The sequence below is a fragment of the Crocuta crocuta genome, unplaced genomic scaffold (assembly GCF_008692635.1).
Source record: "Crocuta crocuta isolate KB4526 unplaced genomic scaffold, BGI_CrCroc_1.0 scaffold44, whole genome shotgun sequence".
NCBI lineage: Eukaryota > Metazoa > Chordata > Mammalia > Carnivora > Hyaenidae > Crocuta > Crocuta crocuta.
The window spans coordinates 4,556,848-4,574,352 of record NW_027530179.1 but is presented as its reverse complement, the minus strand read 5'-3'; the positions used below and the strand labels follow the sequence as shown (position 1 = coordinate 4,574,352).

At 55.3% G+C, this 17,505-nt stretch overlaps 2 protein-coding genes across 6 annotated transcripts in view; one reads left to right on the top strand and one right to left on the bottom strand.

Annotated features, from left to right (window-relative positions):
- Positions 1-1,669: 1,669 nt before the first annotated feature.
- Positions 1,670-4,535, top strand: TMEM151B (transmembrane protein 151B; the record flags this gene model as incomplete). The annotated part of the gene is made up of 3 exons (XM_077764814.1): positions 1,670-2,377; positions 3,586-4,199; positions 4,235-4,535. Coding segments are annotated over 3 exons (1,563 nt in total), but the record flags the coding sequence as incomplete, so codon positions are not given.
- Positions 4,536-6,532: 1,997 nt separating this feature from the next.
- Positions 6,533-17,505, bottom strand: part of DRC5 (dynein regulatory complex subunit 5) — an 18,997-nt gene continuing 8,024 nt past the window's right edge. For 2 of the 5 annotated variants that reach the window (XM_077764867.1, XM_077764868.1), the window contains exons 2-6: positions 15,421-15,793; positions 13,616-14,184; positions 10,935-11,384; positions 7,806-8,163; positions 6,533-7,658 (exon numbers count right to left, since the gene is read on the bottom strand). In XM_077764867.1, coding sequence (XP_077620993.1) covers positions 7,954-8,163; positions 10,935-11,384; positions 13,616-14,184; positions 15,421-15,697 — 1,506 coding nt within the window. In that variant the 5' untranslated portion in view covers positions 15,698-15,793 and the 3' untranslated portion in view covers positions 6,533-7,658; positions 7,806-7,953. The remainder of the gene's footprint in view (positions 7,659-7,805; positions 8,164-10,934; positions 11,385-13,615; positions 14,185-15,420; positions 15,794-17,505) is intronic. The other 3 variants (XM_077764870.1, XM_077764869.1, XM_077764871.1) reach the window with 3 other exon arrangements.

Below are 17,505 nucleotides of genomic sequence, written 5' to 3'. Positions count from 1 at the left end.
AGGGGCGGAGCCTCGCGGACCCCGGGCGGAATGGGGTGGGTCCTGTTCCGCAAGGGGATGCAATCTGGAACGCCAGGAAGGGCGACTTGCAGCGGCTACAGAGGCAGAAGAGTACCATGGGGAAACGGTGGTGGTACATGAGCTGTGGTCCTAAGAAGGTCAAATGTGTACAGAGGCGATTCCCCCCGGGGTCACTGGGAGTGTGTGAGGGCACCTCTCTCCCAGTGCCCAGGCAGTTCCCTCACTCCTGGGTGGGGGGCGGCCCTGAGTCCAGGAATCCTTCCGAGTGGTGGAGTGGTGGAAATAAGCGTATCCCTAGTTGGAGCCCTACTCTTCAGTCCTCTGAACCCGGAGACAAAGAGACTGAGGACGGCACCGGTAGCACTGCTCCCCTCCCCCCCACCTGCCATGCACACTCGTGCACACGCATATACACACTGCACTTGGGCAGAAGCACCTGGGCAGGGGCGGACTTGCAGGTAGAGACCCTTTCAGATATGCTCTCAGAGGGACAAGTGCACACTCAGGGGCGCACACAAAGGTGCACATAGGCACACGCCCCCAAGGACGAGGCTCCCAGAAAGGTACATGTACCCTAATCTTGTTTGTATACGCTGTGTGCTATTTCCTAGCCCACCTACCTATCTGCACTTCCAGATCTTTCCTCTCATTTCACACCAGGCCCAGGGCCTGCTGCCTGTTACTGTGCCCTTCCTTTCCACCCTCTTCTCCCTCCCCATGGCTAGCCTCCAGGTTAGGCCTGGGGAATTGGAGGAAATCAGGATCTAGTAGGAGGGTGTGTGTGGGTTTTTTTTTTTGGGGGGGGGTGGGTTCCTAAAGCTAGACAGCAGGGAGGAGGAGTTGGAAAGCACAGCCCACTACCAGAAACCTAACTCCATTCTCATCTCTTAAGTGGCTGCTGCGTGCTCGCACCCAGGTAGGCACCCAGGGTGTAGAGACTGAGACCCTGCCCTGAGGAGCACCCAGTGTAGACATGTAAACAAGTCAGCAGGGCAACCATGGGGCAGAGCAAGCTCCAAGAAACATTTCCTTTTGACACATGGCTGGGCTGCAAACGTCTTCCTCCCTGACCTGCTCCCACCCACTCCCACACCCCCTTTCCCCAGCCACTTGCCTCTGCCCTTCTGGACGTCTCCTCCTGGACTGCCTTCTACTCAGAGATGCCAGTCCTCTCCCTCCCATCTTAGAACAGGAAAAGCATGTCAGGGTCCGGGAAGGAGATGCACAGGGGGCCCAGGGAAGAGAGCGTGGGGGAAGAGTCAGAACTTAGGGGTTCCTGCCCCCTCCCCGAGGAGGGAGGAGACTGATTGTGAGGAACAGGAAGGTGGATGGGTCGAAGAGGACTGGCTCCGTCAGAACCTAGGACTCAAAGAATCTGGAAGAAGTGAGGGCCTCACCTGTTAGGTGGGAAAGTGATGTCAGTGGGTCCCTCCCCACTTCCCTGGAGCACCTGGAAGGAGTCCTGGCTGGGGACCTGCCTTTCCTGATGCCTATCTGTCCTCCCTTGTCTTCCCCATCCACGCCTTCTCCTGTTTCATTGCCATCTTTGTGTCTGTCTTTGGACTGTGTTTCTCTGGGTGCCATCCTACCCATCTGTGTCTTCGCTGCCACCTGGGCCTCCTCCCTCCGTGTCTGGCTCTGATCCCTCTCTGCCTTTTGGGGTGTCTCTCCCTTTCTCTGCACTTCCCTGTATTGGCATTCTATTCTCGTTTCCTGTCCCCATGGCTCATTCTGGGTCGTTTCTGCTTCTATCTTTGGTCCTCGGCTCCCATCCCGGTCTCACCTCTTCCCGCCACGTCCCTGCCTGCCTGTCATCCCTGACGCTGGCTTCCACCTTGCCATCCGTCTCTGTGCCGGGTCCTGCCACTGTCTCACTGCCTGTTCATCTTGGACCTTCCCCTGCCCATCTGAGCAGCAGCGTCCCATCCAGCCCTCTTTCACCAAGTCCCTCTGCCGTGAGTCCCACTGGAAGTGCCTGCTGCTCTCGCTGCTCATGTACGGCTGTCTGGGGGCCGTGGCCTGGTGCCACGTAACCACGGTGACCCGCCTCACCTTCAGCAGCGCCTACCAGGGCAACAGCCTCATGTACCACGACAGCCCCTGCTCCAACGGCTATGTCTACATCCCCCTGGCCTTCCTGCTCATGCTGTACGCCGTCTACCTGGTGGAGTGCTGGCATTGCCAAGCCCGCCATGAGCTGCAGCACCGTGTTGATGTGAGCAGCGTGCGGGAGCGCGTGGGCCGCATGCAGCAGGCCACGCCCTGTATCTGGTGGAAGGCCATCAGCTACCACTATGTCCGCCGCACCCGCCAGGTCACCCGATACCGCAATGGAGACGCCTACACCACCACCCAGGTGAGGGGCTGGAGGGGAGCACAGGCCAGTCCCGATGGGAGGGGGGTGCTGGGACCCTGACTGTCCCCAGGGGGAGGAGCACAGGCCGCAGTGAGCTCTCCTGGACACTGCACCCGGAGGGCAAGAACCACCGTAATAGTAACAGCAAACACTAGCAGCAAGGCTCTGGCCTACCTACATTACAAACACCAGATGATTTATTTAAGCTTCGTAACAACCCTGTGAGGTAGGTAATTACTATCCGCGTTTCACAGATGAGTGAAGTGAGGCTTGGAGAGGTTAGGACCTTGCCAAAGTCAAACAGTAGGAGCTGCGATTTGAACCCAGGCAGGCTGGCTCCAGGGTCTATACTGGTTAGTGCTTAATGGTTGGAGATGGCTTCACATGCACTATCCCACGGCATCCTCTCACCTGCTTAGTGAGGGGGCTGCTACCAGGGCCTTTTTCACAGGTAAGGAATCCTAAGCTCAAGGACTTGCCCAAGATGTGCAGCTCCTTACTGGTAGTGCGAGATTCAAACCAAGGGCCCTTTGCCAAGCCCAAGGCTCCCAGAGGTGGGAGTCTGCTGGCAAAATGGTGGAGGCAGGGCTGGGAGGCCTCATGGAGAGGTGGAGTGGGGGGCAGTTAGCACTTACTGGACCTTCCCGGGTGAGGCATTACTCCAGACCTGGAGAAAGAGACCTTCTCAGATGAGGGTGACCCCCGTCTCAGTTTTGGGATGGGTAAACAGAAGCCTGGATCCTGTGAGACTCGGGAAGGGGGCTGGGTGATAGCTAAGGTGGGGACAGGGAGACCAGAGACAAAGCCCTCGGACAGGGCGCTTCCCTGCCCATGAGGGAGCACACCTGTAAAAAGGAAGGGCAGGTTATCTGTGGCCACGAGGGGGCAGCGTGGGACACGGGGACGGCAAAAAGATCAGGCAAGCCCGAGGGCCAGTTCGAGGCCAGCGCCTGACCCCCTGACGAAGCAGAGCTTAATTCAAATTAGAATACACCCGCAGGTCTGAGTTCTGGCCTCGTCCTCCTCTCTAGTCGATTACGTTGAGGGCCTGCGTTGCTCTAGAAAGCAGATGTTAAGATCCTAACCCGGCTCCAAGCGGGCTCTAAAGCAGGGCAGGCTTAGGGTCCGGGCAGGCAGCAAGAGCGGCGATGGGGCGGACGAGGGGGAGCCGACAGAGGCGACTCCCGCCGCCCTCCCCGGCGCCGCAGGTCTACCATGAGCGCGTCAACACGCACGTGGCGGAGGCCGAGTTCGACTACGCGCGCTGCGGCGTCCGCGACGTGTCCAAGGCGCTGGTGGGGCTGGAGGGCGCGCCGGCCACGCGCCTGCGCTTTACCAAGTGCTTCAGCTTCGCCAGCGTGGAGGCCGAGAACGCGTACCTGTGCCAGCGCGCGCGCTTCTTCGCCGAGAACGAGGGCCTGGACGACTACATGGAGGCGCGCGAGGGCATGCACCTCAAGAACGTGGACTTCCGCGAGTTCATGGTGGCCTTCCCGGACCCGGCCCGGCCGCCGTGGTACGCCTGCTCGTCCGCCTTCTGGGCCGCGGCGCTGCTCACGCTGTCGTGGCCGCTGCGCGTGCTGGCCGAGTACCGCACGGCCTACGCGCACTACCACGTGGAGAAGCTCTTCGGCCTGGAGGGTCCCGGCTCCGCGAGCAGCGCGGGCGGCGGCCTGAGCCCCAGCGACGAGCTGCTGCCCCCGCTCACGCACCGCCTGCCGCGGGTCAACACGGTGGACAGCACGGAGCTCGAGTGGCACATCCGCTCCAACCAGCAGCTGGTGCCCAGCTACTCGGAGGCCGTGCTCATGGACCTGGCAGGGCTGGGNGCCTGCCCGGCTCCCGGCGCAGCTGCCTGTGGCGCAGCCGGAGCGGGAGCGTCAACGAGGCGAGCTGCCCCACCGAGCAGACGCGGCTGTCGAGCCAGGCCAGCATGGGGGACGACGAGGGCGACGACGAGGAGGAGGCCGGGCCGCCGCCGCCCTACCACGACGCCCTCTACTTCCCGGTTCTCATCGTGCACCGGCAGGAGGGGTGTCTGGGCCACAGCCACCGGCCGCTGCACCGCCACGGCTCCTGCGTGGAGACCTCACTGTGACCCCCGGCCCCTGGCAGCCCGCCGCCCTCCCTCCCGCCTAGCGCACGACTGAGCTGCCTGCGTGCCGCGGGGGGGGGCGTGCAGGGGTGGGTCATGATGGTGACTGAGGCTTTGCGGGGCACGGCGCGGGGAGCAGGGGCCGACGGTGCGCGGGACAGACCCCATGGGGTCGGGACCCCTGCCTTCCCTGTACATAAAGAGACCGATGGGTGGGAGGGGATCAGGGGGGCTCCGGAGAAGCCCGCCCGTGTCCTCGAGAGACGCCTGTCTGCCCTACACGCACACTCGAGGTTTCCCGTCCAGCCTTTCAACGGATCTTCCGACTGTTAAGCGGAGACTGTTCTGTGGCGCCGCGTGGGGCGCGTCTCAAGGGCGAGGCCCTCGCTGTGCCCCTGGGGAGGTCCAGAGGCGTGGGGAAGGCAACTTGGGGCTTTCCTTCCATCGCCGCCTGGCCGCACCGGGGCCTCTCTCCACTGCGGGCGCGGTGGTTTGGTGCACAGCAAGCCGGGCTGGCTTCCGACCAGCTAATGAATTCAGTGGGTCTGAGGCCGGGGCCAGATGTCAGCCCCGATGCGTCATCCCCAAACCGTGCAAATGATGCTGTCCTTTTCTGGCGCTGGCCCCAACCACTGGGGTTTCCTTTCTGCCCCTCCCTTCGCTGCTGTTTATCTCGCTGNGTCCTTTCTCTAAATTCTGCAGCCTCCTGGAAGCAGCCTCCTCACCTGGGTTCTGAGAGGGCTCTCCCTTCAGTGTGGGGGGCGGGGGATACCCCCAGGCGCGGTCATTAAAGCTGGCCAACGTCAGTGAGTGGGACAAGTGGGAGACAGACTTGGGTGACAAAGGGGAACTCTCGCAGCAGGTGGGATTCAAAGAGGAGAGAGCAGTGGAGGGAGACGACAGGGGTATCTGGGGCAACCCTTGCCTTCCCCAGACTTGGGGGGGGCAAAGGGTGGTCACCCCCACACATTACCCCTGCAGGGCTGAGGATGTCCTCACAGGCCTCGGCTGGAGAAATGAAGTCAAATCCAGTGGCAGGGTCAGAGGCAGGATTTCTCTAAATCTCACCCAACCCCTCTGTCCTCTCCCATCCCATGAGCTGAAGCCCTGCATTGGGGCCCAGAGGGGCATCTTACCACCACCCAAGGGCGCTGGCCCCACGTCTTGGTCCCCTAAAGCTCCGACACCGCCTTCTTTCCGCCACCACTCCTGCCCTGATGTGCTTCAGTGTGCATGTCTGTGTACAGCCCCCTGCCCTCCCGACTCTCCTGGCTAAAGTTTTCCCAGCAGACGTAGTGCCCAGGGATTGAGGTCACATTTCAGACTGGAGAGGATAACCTTTGGGCTGCCACCATCGCTCACCCCTGATGCTCCTCACTTTGCCTGAGCCATTAGAGCCCCTCCGCCCCCTCCTTCAGCCTCTCCCATCTTCTTCCAGCCTCGCCCGGCCTACACCTGCCAAGGACATGGCCTCCACCTATGCAACATCTCCTCTGGCTCCCCCTTCCCCCTTCCCTTGGGGGACTTGGGAGGTACAGATTGTGGGGGACACCACGGCCCGCCGCCCACTGGGGTTGGGCTTTCCTTTCCTGTAGAGATGGCTGAGTGGGAAGGCAGAGGAGGCAGGAGAAGGGGAGGCTCGGGCATGAGGGGACAGTTGCCCACTAGGTTTCCCTGGGCAGCAGTGGCCCCCTGCCTGCCAGCATCGAACCTACCTGGACCCTGAGTCTGTGCTCCTTGGGGGCCTGGAGGTTGGGGCACCCCTCTTTCCTCTGAACAGACATCTATGAGGTACAGGTGGTGTGAGCTGTGGCCACGGGCCCCAGTTCTTGGCACCTGGATGTCATACCCTTGGGCAGCCTGGCCACTTCTCGGCTCCAAGGAGGAAGGAACTCATCACCTTCCCCCTCAGGCCTGTTCCTGAGACAGAGCCCGAGCTAGGAGGGAGGGAAGGGGGGGCCGCTGTTATTAATTTTGCCTGTATTGACCATTTCTGCCGAGGTCTTTCTTACGCAGACAGCCTCACCTTCCACACACGCACAGACTTAGAGAGAAACCAATTCTTTGGTCTATTTTCTTGGTAGCTTTATTGATTGCCAGGAAAAACGAAAACCAGAAAATTAATTAATCTCTAAAATTAAACTTTACACTGAATGTTCTTGTTTCTCTAATTAGAACCTCTGCTAGCAGCTGTGGCTATGTACACACACACTCACACTCACACTCACACACACCCTCACATCTACACGTTTGCACTCCAGAACTGTCAGAGGGTGTCAGGCACAGACAGACTCTAGGTTGCCCAGACAGGCACACAAGTGGAGTCACTCCCCAGCCCCCTATGGTGCTCTGCTTGGCGCCTGCTTGTTGGAAGGCGTCCCTGGAAGGCAGGCACCCCTGGGCTGTGGCTGCGGCCCGTGGCTCAGCCTTTGGAAAGATCACGGGTCTGGAGTCTCTGGGCCCCTCAGCGGGAGGAAGATGGGAGATGGGGGCTCAGCCTGACTCTCTCAGGCCCTCTTGTGGCCCTGTGGGTTGACGTGACTCCTGTGGGCAGCCCGGGAGTGCTGGGGACTCGAGGAGGGCACCTGGAAGGCTCCATACGTGCGGGGGACAAGGGCTTGCGGGGTGGGGTGGGCTGGGCCTGGCTGGGGAGAAGACAGGTCTCTGTCAACCGGGTGCATCACACTGTGGCCTTTCTGTCGTGGATTTCCAAGCGCAAAGATTGTACAAATCAAACTGGTGGATAATAAAGTTGCGGATGACTCACTGACTTCCTTCCCCAGTGTGGCACCTCCCCCGCCCTCTCCCCGTCCTAGCAGAAGCTAGCTGGGGGAGGCAGTGAGTCTGAGCCCCTCCTGTCACCTCTGTTTCCCCCTTCCTGGGTGTGTGTGGGGTAGTGTTAGGGGATGGCATGGCCTGTAGAATGGGATCGCTTTCACAGGGTCAGGTAATTGGGAGGTAGCATCTGCAGGGGTGAGGGTGGAAGAGCCAGGCAAAGCTCTACTGTGGTAGCCAGAGGAGAGAGACTGTGTGTGTGTGTCCGCGCGTGTGCACACTTGCATGTGTCTGAAGGTCAAGAAGTCAAAGATCTGTTCAGGAAAATGGTCGGGAGAGGGGTCAGGGAGATGGGTGGCTTCCGGGGAGAATCTGGGCTGGCCTTCAGAGTCCTCTCTGCCTTTCCTAATCCTGGAAGAAGTTGGTCATTTCAGAGCATCTGGTAATATCCTCTTCCTGGATACAGGGGATGGGTCCCACTTCATACCCCTTCTCTCCCCCTATCCCAGACCCCTCCCCTTCCTCACATCTTTATCCAAACGACCCTGGCTCACTCACCCTAAGGATAGCTGTGGTCTCCACCTTTCTCCTCCCTCTAGACCAGTGTGACACTCTCTCTACAGCAGGCATGACAGAGGCATGAAATGAGGGATGGGGCTGAGGCAGTGACCCAGGTCCAGTCACCGCCCTGGCCCCGGCCCCCATCTTATCCTGCAGGGTTCTCAGAATCCTTGGCAGAGACTGGTGACATGAAGTGGCTGGGATTCGAGGTCCGCTGGCGGGCTGCTTCCCGGTTGGCACAGAGAGCCTGGCCAATGAGGTACTCGCTCTCCTGGGCCACATCTGACAGGCGCAAGTCAAACTCCAGGAGGGTACTGTTGTCTGACATGCCTTCCAGGAGCTGCTTCCCGCCATCCTGAGAGAGGAGTACAAGGGAAAGGGTCATTTTATATCGCTACCCAGGATCGCACACGCACATGTGTGTATACACACATACACACACTATATAAAGCTGTGACTGGGGTAAGAGTTTCACAAAACAATGGTTAACCTATTTGTGCACCGTGCTAATATATTCTGTTCTAGGTTATCCTACCCTGTTCCATTCTCTTCCATAAGAAAAAATGGTGCCCAAGACTTAGGAAATTGGTTTCTCAAGCTTAATGGCTTGAAAAACATGGCCCTGTGGCAATGATGGTACTTCCATTCCTCTGGTTCAGCCATGGGTATATGTGAGATAGATCTGGCTGATGACATTTGAGGAGGAGGTTTGGAGGGAGTGCCTTCTGGAAGGTTCCTCTCACTCTGAAAAAAGAACAAGAGAGAGAGGTGCTCTCCCTTTTTTTTGCCTCTGAGCATGACCCTTTGTGAGGTGCAGCAGCCATCTTGGGACCGTGACAGAAGCGTGACCTGACAGGACGTGGCTATGTGGCTGGATGGGCAGAGCAGACAATGGCACTGAGCCAGGGACTCCAGAAGCCGCTACCCGGGGGCTTCTGATTATGGGACATAATCAATATTCCTCTTATTTATTTTGAGAGAGAGCGAGCGAGCAAGCCGAGGAGTTGCAGAGAGAGGGAGAGAGAGAATCCCAAGTAGGCTCCATGCTGTCAGTGCAGAGTCTGATGCGGGGCTCGAACTCACAAACCATGAGATCATGTCCTGAGCCGAAACCAAGAGCTGGACACTTAACTAAGCCACCCAGGCGCCCCCACTGTTCCTCTTGTTAAAGCCATTTCCTGGTTCAACTTTCTGTTACTTGTAGCCAAAAGCACCCCATCTGGAGACAGTGTGTATGTGTGAACAAGACTGTTTTCTGGTGAGGTTTGGTAGAGGGTGCAGGGTCCTCTCTGGAGTACGTGGAGGGTCCTTCTCACTGGTCCTCACAGGCCAGGCCTGGTGTGAGACACTTTTATGTGGGAAGCAGAATTGCTGCTCTTCTGACTGTGAAGAGCACAACACATAATAGTGTGTTGCAAAGTCAATTTAATGGGTTACAGATGTGTTTTTAGAAACTGAACTAGAATAGGGGCTTGGTAGGTTAAGTGTCCGACTTCAGCTCAGGGCATGATCTCACGGTTTGTGAGTTCGAGCCCCCTGTCAGGTTCTGTGCTGACAGCTGGGAGCCTGGAGCCTGCTTTGGATTCTGTGTCTCCCTCTCTCTCTGTTCTCCTCAACTCGCTCTCTCTCTCTCTCTCTCTCTCTCTCAAACGTAAAGATTAAACAAAGAAAAAAAGAAAATGAAGTAGAATAGAATATAAAGGAAAATATCAACATGTATCACAAGCAGTAAAAGCACATTTAAATGAAAACAGGTTGACGTATGTGTTCACCATGCATTCATGTAAATTGCATCCCTTATTCTGAAACTTGGTCAAGAAAATGGGAGACGTCATCTATGATGAAGGACTCAGGTTTTCAATTAATTCTGGGTTGGAATCACAGCGCTGCCACTTTCCAATGACGGGTGCTCTTGGGCAACTCACTAACCCTCCTGAGGCTCAATTTTCCATTGTAAAGTGGGGTTGAGAATAAACATTCTATGGACTCCCGGGTGGCTCAGTGATTGAACGGCTGACTTCGGCTTGGGTCGTGATCTTACGGTTGGTGAGTTCCACCCCACATCTGGCTCGCTGCTGTCAAGCCTGTCAGCACAGAGCCCGATTTGAATCCTCTGTCCCCCTCTCTCTGCCCCTCCCCACTTGTGCTCTCCCAAAAATAAATACATATTAAACAAACAAACAAACAAACAATACACTTTCTACTAGGAGAGCCTGACTGGCTCAGTGAGTATAGCATACTACTCTTGATCTCAGGGTTGTGAGTTTGAGCCCCATGTTGGGTGTAGAGATTACTTAAAAATAAAATCTTTAGGGGCGCCTGGTGGCTCAGTAGGTTAAGCGTCCGACTTTGGCTCAGGTCATGATCTCAACAGGTGGTGCGTTCGAGCCCCGTGTCGGGCTCTGTGCTGACAGCTCAGAGCCTGGAGCCCACTTCGGATTCTGTCTCTCCCTCTCTCTCTGCCCCTCCCCCACTCGTGCTCTGTCTCTCAAAAATAAATAAACGTTAAAAATTTAAAAAGAGGAACCCTGGGGCGCCTGGGTGGCTTAGTCGGTTAAGCGTCTGACTTTCGCTTAGGTCATGATCTTGCGGTTCCTGGGTTCGAGCCCCGCCTCGGGCTCTGTGCTGACTGCCAGCTCAGAGCCTGGAGCCTATTTCAGAGTCTGTATCTCCCTCTCTCTCTGGCCCTCCCCTGCTCACGCTGTCTCTCTCTCTCTCTCTCCTAAAAATAAATAAAAATATTTAAAAAAAAAAAAAGAGGAAGCTGAAGGATAGCAATGCCTAGCATAGGCTATACCCCTGAGTAATAGTAACAGCTAGCGATTCTGATGTCCTAGCCAGTGCTTGCAATGTTAACTGCATTACAAGGTTAACTCATTTAATCTTCCCAGCAGCAACACTTAATAGATGCAATTTTTATCCCAGTTTCACAGATGAGGACATGGAGGCTCAAAAAGGTTGAGTAATGAAACCAAAACGAATGGCAGAGCTGGGATTAGAACCAAGGGAAGTCTGTGGTCTTAGCAGTTTTCCTGTAAGCATCCCAAGGCAGTTGGATGCCACACCCAGCCCCCAAGGCCCCAGGGCCCCTCCTTGGCCCTGCCTGCCCAGGAAGGTGCAGCTTACCAGCCCGATGTGATTGCAGGACAGGTTGATGCTGGTGAGCGTGGTGTTAATGGCGAGCACCTGGGAGAGGAGTGTGGCGGTGGGCTCAGACAGCTCATTGCCACCGAGGTGCAGTGTTGTGAGGCACCTATTGGTGTGCAAGGCATGCGCAAGCGCCTGGCCGCCCTCATCCTCAATGCAGTTGAGGCGCAGGTTGAGGGAAATGAGGTTGGTGTTGTGTGCTAGGGCGTGAGCCAGTGACTGGGCACCAGGCGCGCGCACCTGGTTGTTGGCCAGGTTGAGCACTCGCAAACGGCTGTGGCTCAGCAGCTTGGCCGCGGCACGCGCGCCCCGGTCCCCAATGAGGTTGTGTGACAGGTCCAGCTCCTCAAGGGCTGGGTGATCCAGGAGGCTGTGAATTAGGATCCGTGATTTGTCGTCATCCACCTTGCTTCGGGTCAGCCTGAAGACCTGTGGGCAGGTAGAGGGCATGCAGTAGCCGGCAGTTAGGGATAATCTGTCTGCCTGCCTACCTACCTTCTGCAGGTAGAGGAAGGGGCCACAGGGAGGCCTGACTTTCTGCCCACCTGGTGTTGGCCACCTGACTGGCCCTTGGGCAAGGCAGGCCTCCCCCACGTGGCAGAGCAATGCCAAACTGGTGGCAGGCAGTAGAAGGAAAGCCTACCATTTATCGGAAACTTACTATGTGCTGGGCCTGCTGGTAGAGCGTATCATAACCATTACTTCTAACCCTCAGCATCCCAGTCAGGTAGCGTGAGTTCTTTCCACTTTACGGATAGAAAAGGAAAGCTTAGAGTGGTTACATTATTTGCTCAGAACCACACAGTGATCTAGCCCCAGAGGCAGGTTTGAATCCAGGTTTGTTCGATGCCCCAGCCCCTCACTGTGCCCTCTTCAGCTGGCTAACATCCACCATGGCAAGAAGGGGAATTCTTGGAAGGAGGATAAGAGACAGGAAATGGAAGAATGGAAAGACAAGATGAAAGAAAGGGGTCGGACTAGCACAGGGAATATTGGGCGTGGGGGCCCTAACCCTTCCCTTCTCACCTGCCCTTCCATGCCTCCCTCTTCCTTGAGGCCTCTCCATGGTCTCCCCAGCCTTCAGTCCTCTGCTTTCTCTACATCCCTCTTAGCCAGCTTAGAGAGCCTCTTGTCCCTCATGTCACTTCATTGTACCTATCTGGCAAAGCTCCAACCAACCATGGATCAACCCCACTCTCTAGTGTCTGTGTACCTGTGCCCAAGCAACTGACATGATGGGAAATGTCACATGACAGGACCCATATCACTGGAGCCATCAGTAGCCCCTCAATGCTGTGTGCCAATTCAGCCCTGTTTCTCGGGACAACGTACTCTCTCATACTCTATAATAATGACGTCAACCTTCTCCAGCCTTCTCACACTTCAGGGGGCCACTCTGCAGCCTCCTTTCAGCAGGTACGTCTCCTCCTACCTCCCCAGCCATTGAAAGGGAGAACCCATTGTTTTCCTAATACCAAACACAAACCCCCTGCTACCCACCACCTCCACTCTCTCCTCTGCTCAGAGCCAACCGTCCCACTCAGTCTTCAATTCCACTCATCTTGCCTTCTCAGGAAACTTCCTTGGCCAATGAACCTGCGGCTTTCTCAGCTGCTTTCTTGCTATTGGATGAAGCTTTACATTGGATTTAATTAATTAATTAATTCTTTTAAGAGAACGAGTGCATGTGTGTGGAGAGAGAGAGAGAGAGAGAATATCTCCAGTAGGCTCTATGCTCAGTGAGGAGCCCGATGTGGGCTCGATCTCACAGTGAGATCATGACCTTAGCTGAAACCAAGAGTCGGACACTTAACCCACTGAACCACCCAGGTGCTCCTACATTGGCTTTAAATACAAGCAAGTTTCTTTTTAAGAAAACTCAAACCTTTCATCTATTACCGATTTCCCCTTTGCCTCCCTTCACAGCCAAGTTCTTGAAAAAGCTGATCACAGCCATCCGGTTTCCTCACTTCCCACTCTCTCCGTAAACCACTCTGATCTGGCCCCTGTTCCTGACAGTTCCAGCTCTATGACCTCCGAGTTTGCTAAATCCGGTCCTCAGCGTCATCCCTGTCCCCCCACCCCCATTGCTGCCTGCCCCTCTTCTTGACACACACCCCTCCCTTGGCTCTGTGACTCAAGGCCATGTCCCCCTTTCCCTCTTTCTCTGACTTTTTGGCAGACCAGAATATTTGGGGCATACTCTACGAAAAAATTTTTCGTTGTGTATTTGAATTTCAGATTTAACTGGGTGTCCTGTATTTTTATTTGCTAAATCTAGCGATCCTATCCTAGTTGTAATTTTACATTTGGATGATTGCTGATTAGAGCCTTTTATCCCACCAGACTCTCAGCTCCAGAGGGCACAAATGCATGATTTTGCCCATTGTTGAATCTTCAGCACCTAGGACAGGGCCTGGGGAGCAGATGTTCCTTGGATGAATAAACGGCTAGTGAGCTGGGAGGACCGTGCCACGTTCATCTCCGCATCCGCAGAACCCAGCTTGGTGCAGGGTGCAAAACAGGACACTTGGTCAGCGAATGAGAAGGAAATGGGAGGGGGAAGATGGAGACAGAGGAGGAGGAGGAAGAGGGGGAAGGGAGAGGGAATCCAAGAGGCGCAGTGAATGGATGGGAGGTGGGGAAAGGCGAAGAGGTACCTTGAGCGTGTGGCAAGCCTTGATGGTGGCCGCCAGGGAGTGGCAGTCGCCATAGGTGAAGAGGAAGAGGTTCCACTCGAAGTTCATGCCGCAGTCCTTGACCCCGTACACCAGGTCCAGCTCCTCCAGATGGCTCAGGCCAGCCACCAGCTCTCCCAGCTGGTAGTGGTCAGTGGCCGGCTCCTCCATCTCTGTCTCGCTGCCGGAGTCGGTCGGATCCCCGCCCCGGGGCGGCGTCGGGAGCTTCACAGGCGGAAGGAACTGATCCACGCGAAGCCTGCGCACGTAGTCCCTGCAGAGCGGCAGGAGGTCCAGGACCACCGCGGGGTCCGTGGTGTTTGGGATGAAGTGCTTCAGCAGGTTCTCCAGGTGCCGCTCGAAGAACATGCGCTTCCAGCTGCCGACATGGTTGGCCACGTGGCACACGGGCCAGCGCTGCGTGCAGCAGCGGCGCCAGTAGCTCTCGTCGTGGATCAGGTTGGCGGTCACGGCCAGCGGCAGGTCGGGAGACAAAAGGTCGAGGACCTTCTGCTTGTGCTCTGGAAGCAGCTGCTTCAGGATAGGGTTGTCTTTGGGAACAGGAAGGAAAGCAGAAGTCACAGTGTTGGGGACACAACAGCACGGTGCCCTGGGCCGGGCCTGCCTGGGGACGCTGAAGAAATGGAAGACCCTCCCCGGCCCTCGGGGAGCCCCAGTCTGAGAAGGGAGACAGCCTGTACTCTTAGGGATGCTCAGTCTGAGGGAGGAGACACAGCCCTTGACTTTGGGGTGTTCCCTGAAGCTGGACGTCTTAGTATCTGGTTTCAGGGAGCCCCTAGCCTGAGCAAGCATCTCGGGACTGGCCCTCAATTATCACTTAGTCTGATGGAAGAGATAATCCTGAGTTCAGAGACTCCCAAGTGATTTGGGTCATTCATTTCAGAGCAAAAAATTTTTGAGCATGTGCTGTGCACCAGACACTGTTCTTTTTTTTTTTTTTTAATTTTTATTTATTTCTAGGACAGAGAGAGAGAGAGAGAGAGACAGCGTGAGCAGGGGAGGGTCAGAGAGAGAGGGAGACACAGACTCTGAAACAGGCTCCAGGCTCTGAGCTGACAGCACAGAGCCCGACGCGGGGCTCGAACCCACGAACCGCGAGATCATGACCTGAGCGAAAGTCGGACGCTTAGCCGACTAAGCCACCCAGGCGCCCCCACCAGACACTGTTCTAAGTGCTGAGGCTACAAGAGTGAACAAAAGAGAGGAAGCCACTCCCTCCTAGTGGAGAGGAGGCAGACAATAAATAAGTAAAGCGAATATATTGTAGGTCAGGTGGCGACAGGTGGTCCTATCCTGAGAGGGCTCAGCATCCAGTAGGAGAGGCTGGTGATTCATCTTTGAAAAGGATGAACATTTAGTACAGAACAAACTAAGAACCTGTACATGCTGTGGAAGGCTCTGAGAGAGTGAAGGATAGTCAACCCCAGAGGACTTTCTGGAGGAGGAGTTCAGTAAATATGGTTTGGGCTGGATTTTGCTGGAGAGAGTGGGAAAGGTAAGGAGAATGGGAAATGTGGGAATGGTGAGGAACTGGACATGCAGGGCACAGTGTAGGGGGAATCTGGTGAGGCCTGAAAGTGGAGACCATGGGAGAAGCCATTTGGCCTCAAGGAGGAAGGGCAGTGTTGAGTGGGGCTGAGGACATGGTGTGGGAGGGCAGGGACCGCCCTAGGACTCAGCTGCTGGGGCCTCGCCTCCAGGAAGTCTGCACCCACGCTGCCCCACTCATGGCCCTTCCCTCCCACCCAAGGCTGGGCCAGACTCACTCTGGAAGTTCTTGACAATTTGCTGAATGCAGAGCTCAGTGAGGAGGGGCACGATGGCCAGCGACCACTCAGGATCCTCAGCGATGATCCTGCGCATGCGATTGGCACTGGCTCCAGAATTCCAGCCCTTGGGCTTGCTAGGGGGTGGGACGATCGAGGGCCTTAAGGGCTGGGGGACTACGCTCGAGGTTTGAGCTACACTAGAGGACTTGCCCTGGGTGGAGATGGAGGATTGGCTGAGGGCCGACAAGGTCGGTGTGTCTACAGGTTCCTGCATGCTGGGCACTGGCAGTGTGGGGGCAGATGGCCCCTCGGTGACGGCCTTATGATGGGGAGTCTCTCAGACTGGCAGGTCCTTGATGCCCATGGGAACCTGGAGGGAGGGAAGGAGCAGAGATGTTAACTCTTGGAGGGTCTCAGTTTGCGTTTCGCAAGAGGGGCAGCACAGAGTGGTTCTTAAGGGTCCATCTCTGGGGTAGAGCAGAAGCAGGTACAAATCCCGCTGACTCGCTGTGTGGCTCTGGGCAAGTTACTGAATCTCTTATAGTTTCATGTGCCTCCTCTGTGAAGGGAGGGTAACAGTTACCAATAAGGAGTGGGAGAAGTGAATAAAATAATGCATCCAGGGGCGCCTGGGTGGCTCAGTCAGTTAAGCGCCCGACTTCGGCTCAGGTTATGATCTCACCATTCGTGAGTTCGAGCCCCACATCGGGCTCTGTGCTGACAGCTCAGAGCCTGGAGCCTGCTTCAGATTCTGTGTCCCCGCTCCCCCCCCCCCCCCCGCCCTTCCCCCACTATGCTCTGTCTCTCTCTTTCTCTCTCTCTCAAAACTAAATAAAAAAAATTTTTTTAATTTTTAAAAAAATGCATCCAAAGAGGCATGGTATACTGTGGCACATGGATAATAATACCTACACAGCAATTATAAGCAATTGATATATGTTGGACACTTTTTAAAAAACAGTTCTTTATCCACATTAACTCATTTACTCCTCACAAAAGGCTTTTTGCGATAGGCACTCATATTTTTCCCATTTTTTCCGATGTGAGCCTGAAACAAAGAGGGGTTAATTGACTTGCCCCATGTCACACAGCTTATAAATAACAAGGATGGATTTATATTCAGTCTATCAAGTTCATACTTAAATTTTTTTTTAAATTTATTTTTGAGGGAGTGCAAGCAGGGGAGGGGCAGAGAGAGGGGGACAGAGGATCTGGAGTGGGCTCTGCACCGATAAGATAGCAGCGAGCCTGATGTGGGGCTTGAACTTACAAACCATGAGTTCATGACCTGAGCCAAAGTCAGACGCTCAACTGGCTGAGCCACTCAGGTGATCCCATATTCTCTTTTTTTTTTTCCTTAAGATTTTATTTAAGTAACCTCTACACCCAATGTGGGGCTCAAATACATAACTCCGAGATCAAGAGGTGCATGCTGTACCAACTGAGCCAGCCAGGTGCCCTTCAAGTTCATACTCTTCACCCTACATTGTACTGCCCCTCTGAGGGTGAGGGGCGGGGGTGTGTATTGCCAAAACACCAAGGTGTAATAAAAAACCATTTAGTTCAAAACAGCTCCTGTGGTTTCTTTTTGTTTTTACAGAAAAGCAACCGCCTTACCAGGGGGGTGGGGCTGAGAACAACACTGGCAAATAGAAATACAACGCAGGTCAAAAGTGAAGTCATGTATACTGTTTAACATTTTCTAGCATCCTCATTAAAAAAGTAAAGAGCAGCACCTGGGTGGCTCAGTGGGTTAAGCATCCGACCCTTGATTTCGGCGCAGGTCACGATCTCACGGTCATGAGTTTGAGTAAAGAGAAATGGGTGAAATTTAATTATATGCTTAACCCAGTATGTCCAAAATATTACCACTGAATATGTAACCAATATGAAAATTAAAATGAGATATTTTATGTACATTTTTTCATACTAAGCCTTCAAAATCTGATGGCTCAAGAGCCACACGTGGCTAGTGGCTACTGCCTTGGATAGTGTAGGCTGAGAGAAAGGAGGGGGGGAACCAGACCCAGGCTCTGTCCAGGGTGCCAGTACCTCCCCTCCCCCTCAGGGCTCTGGCTCCGC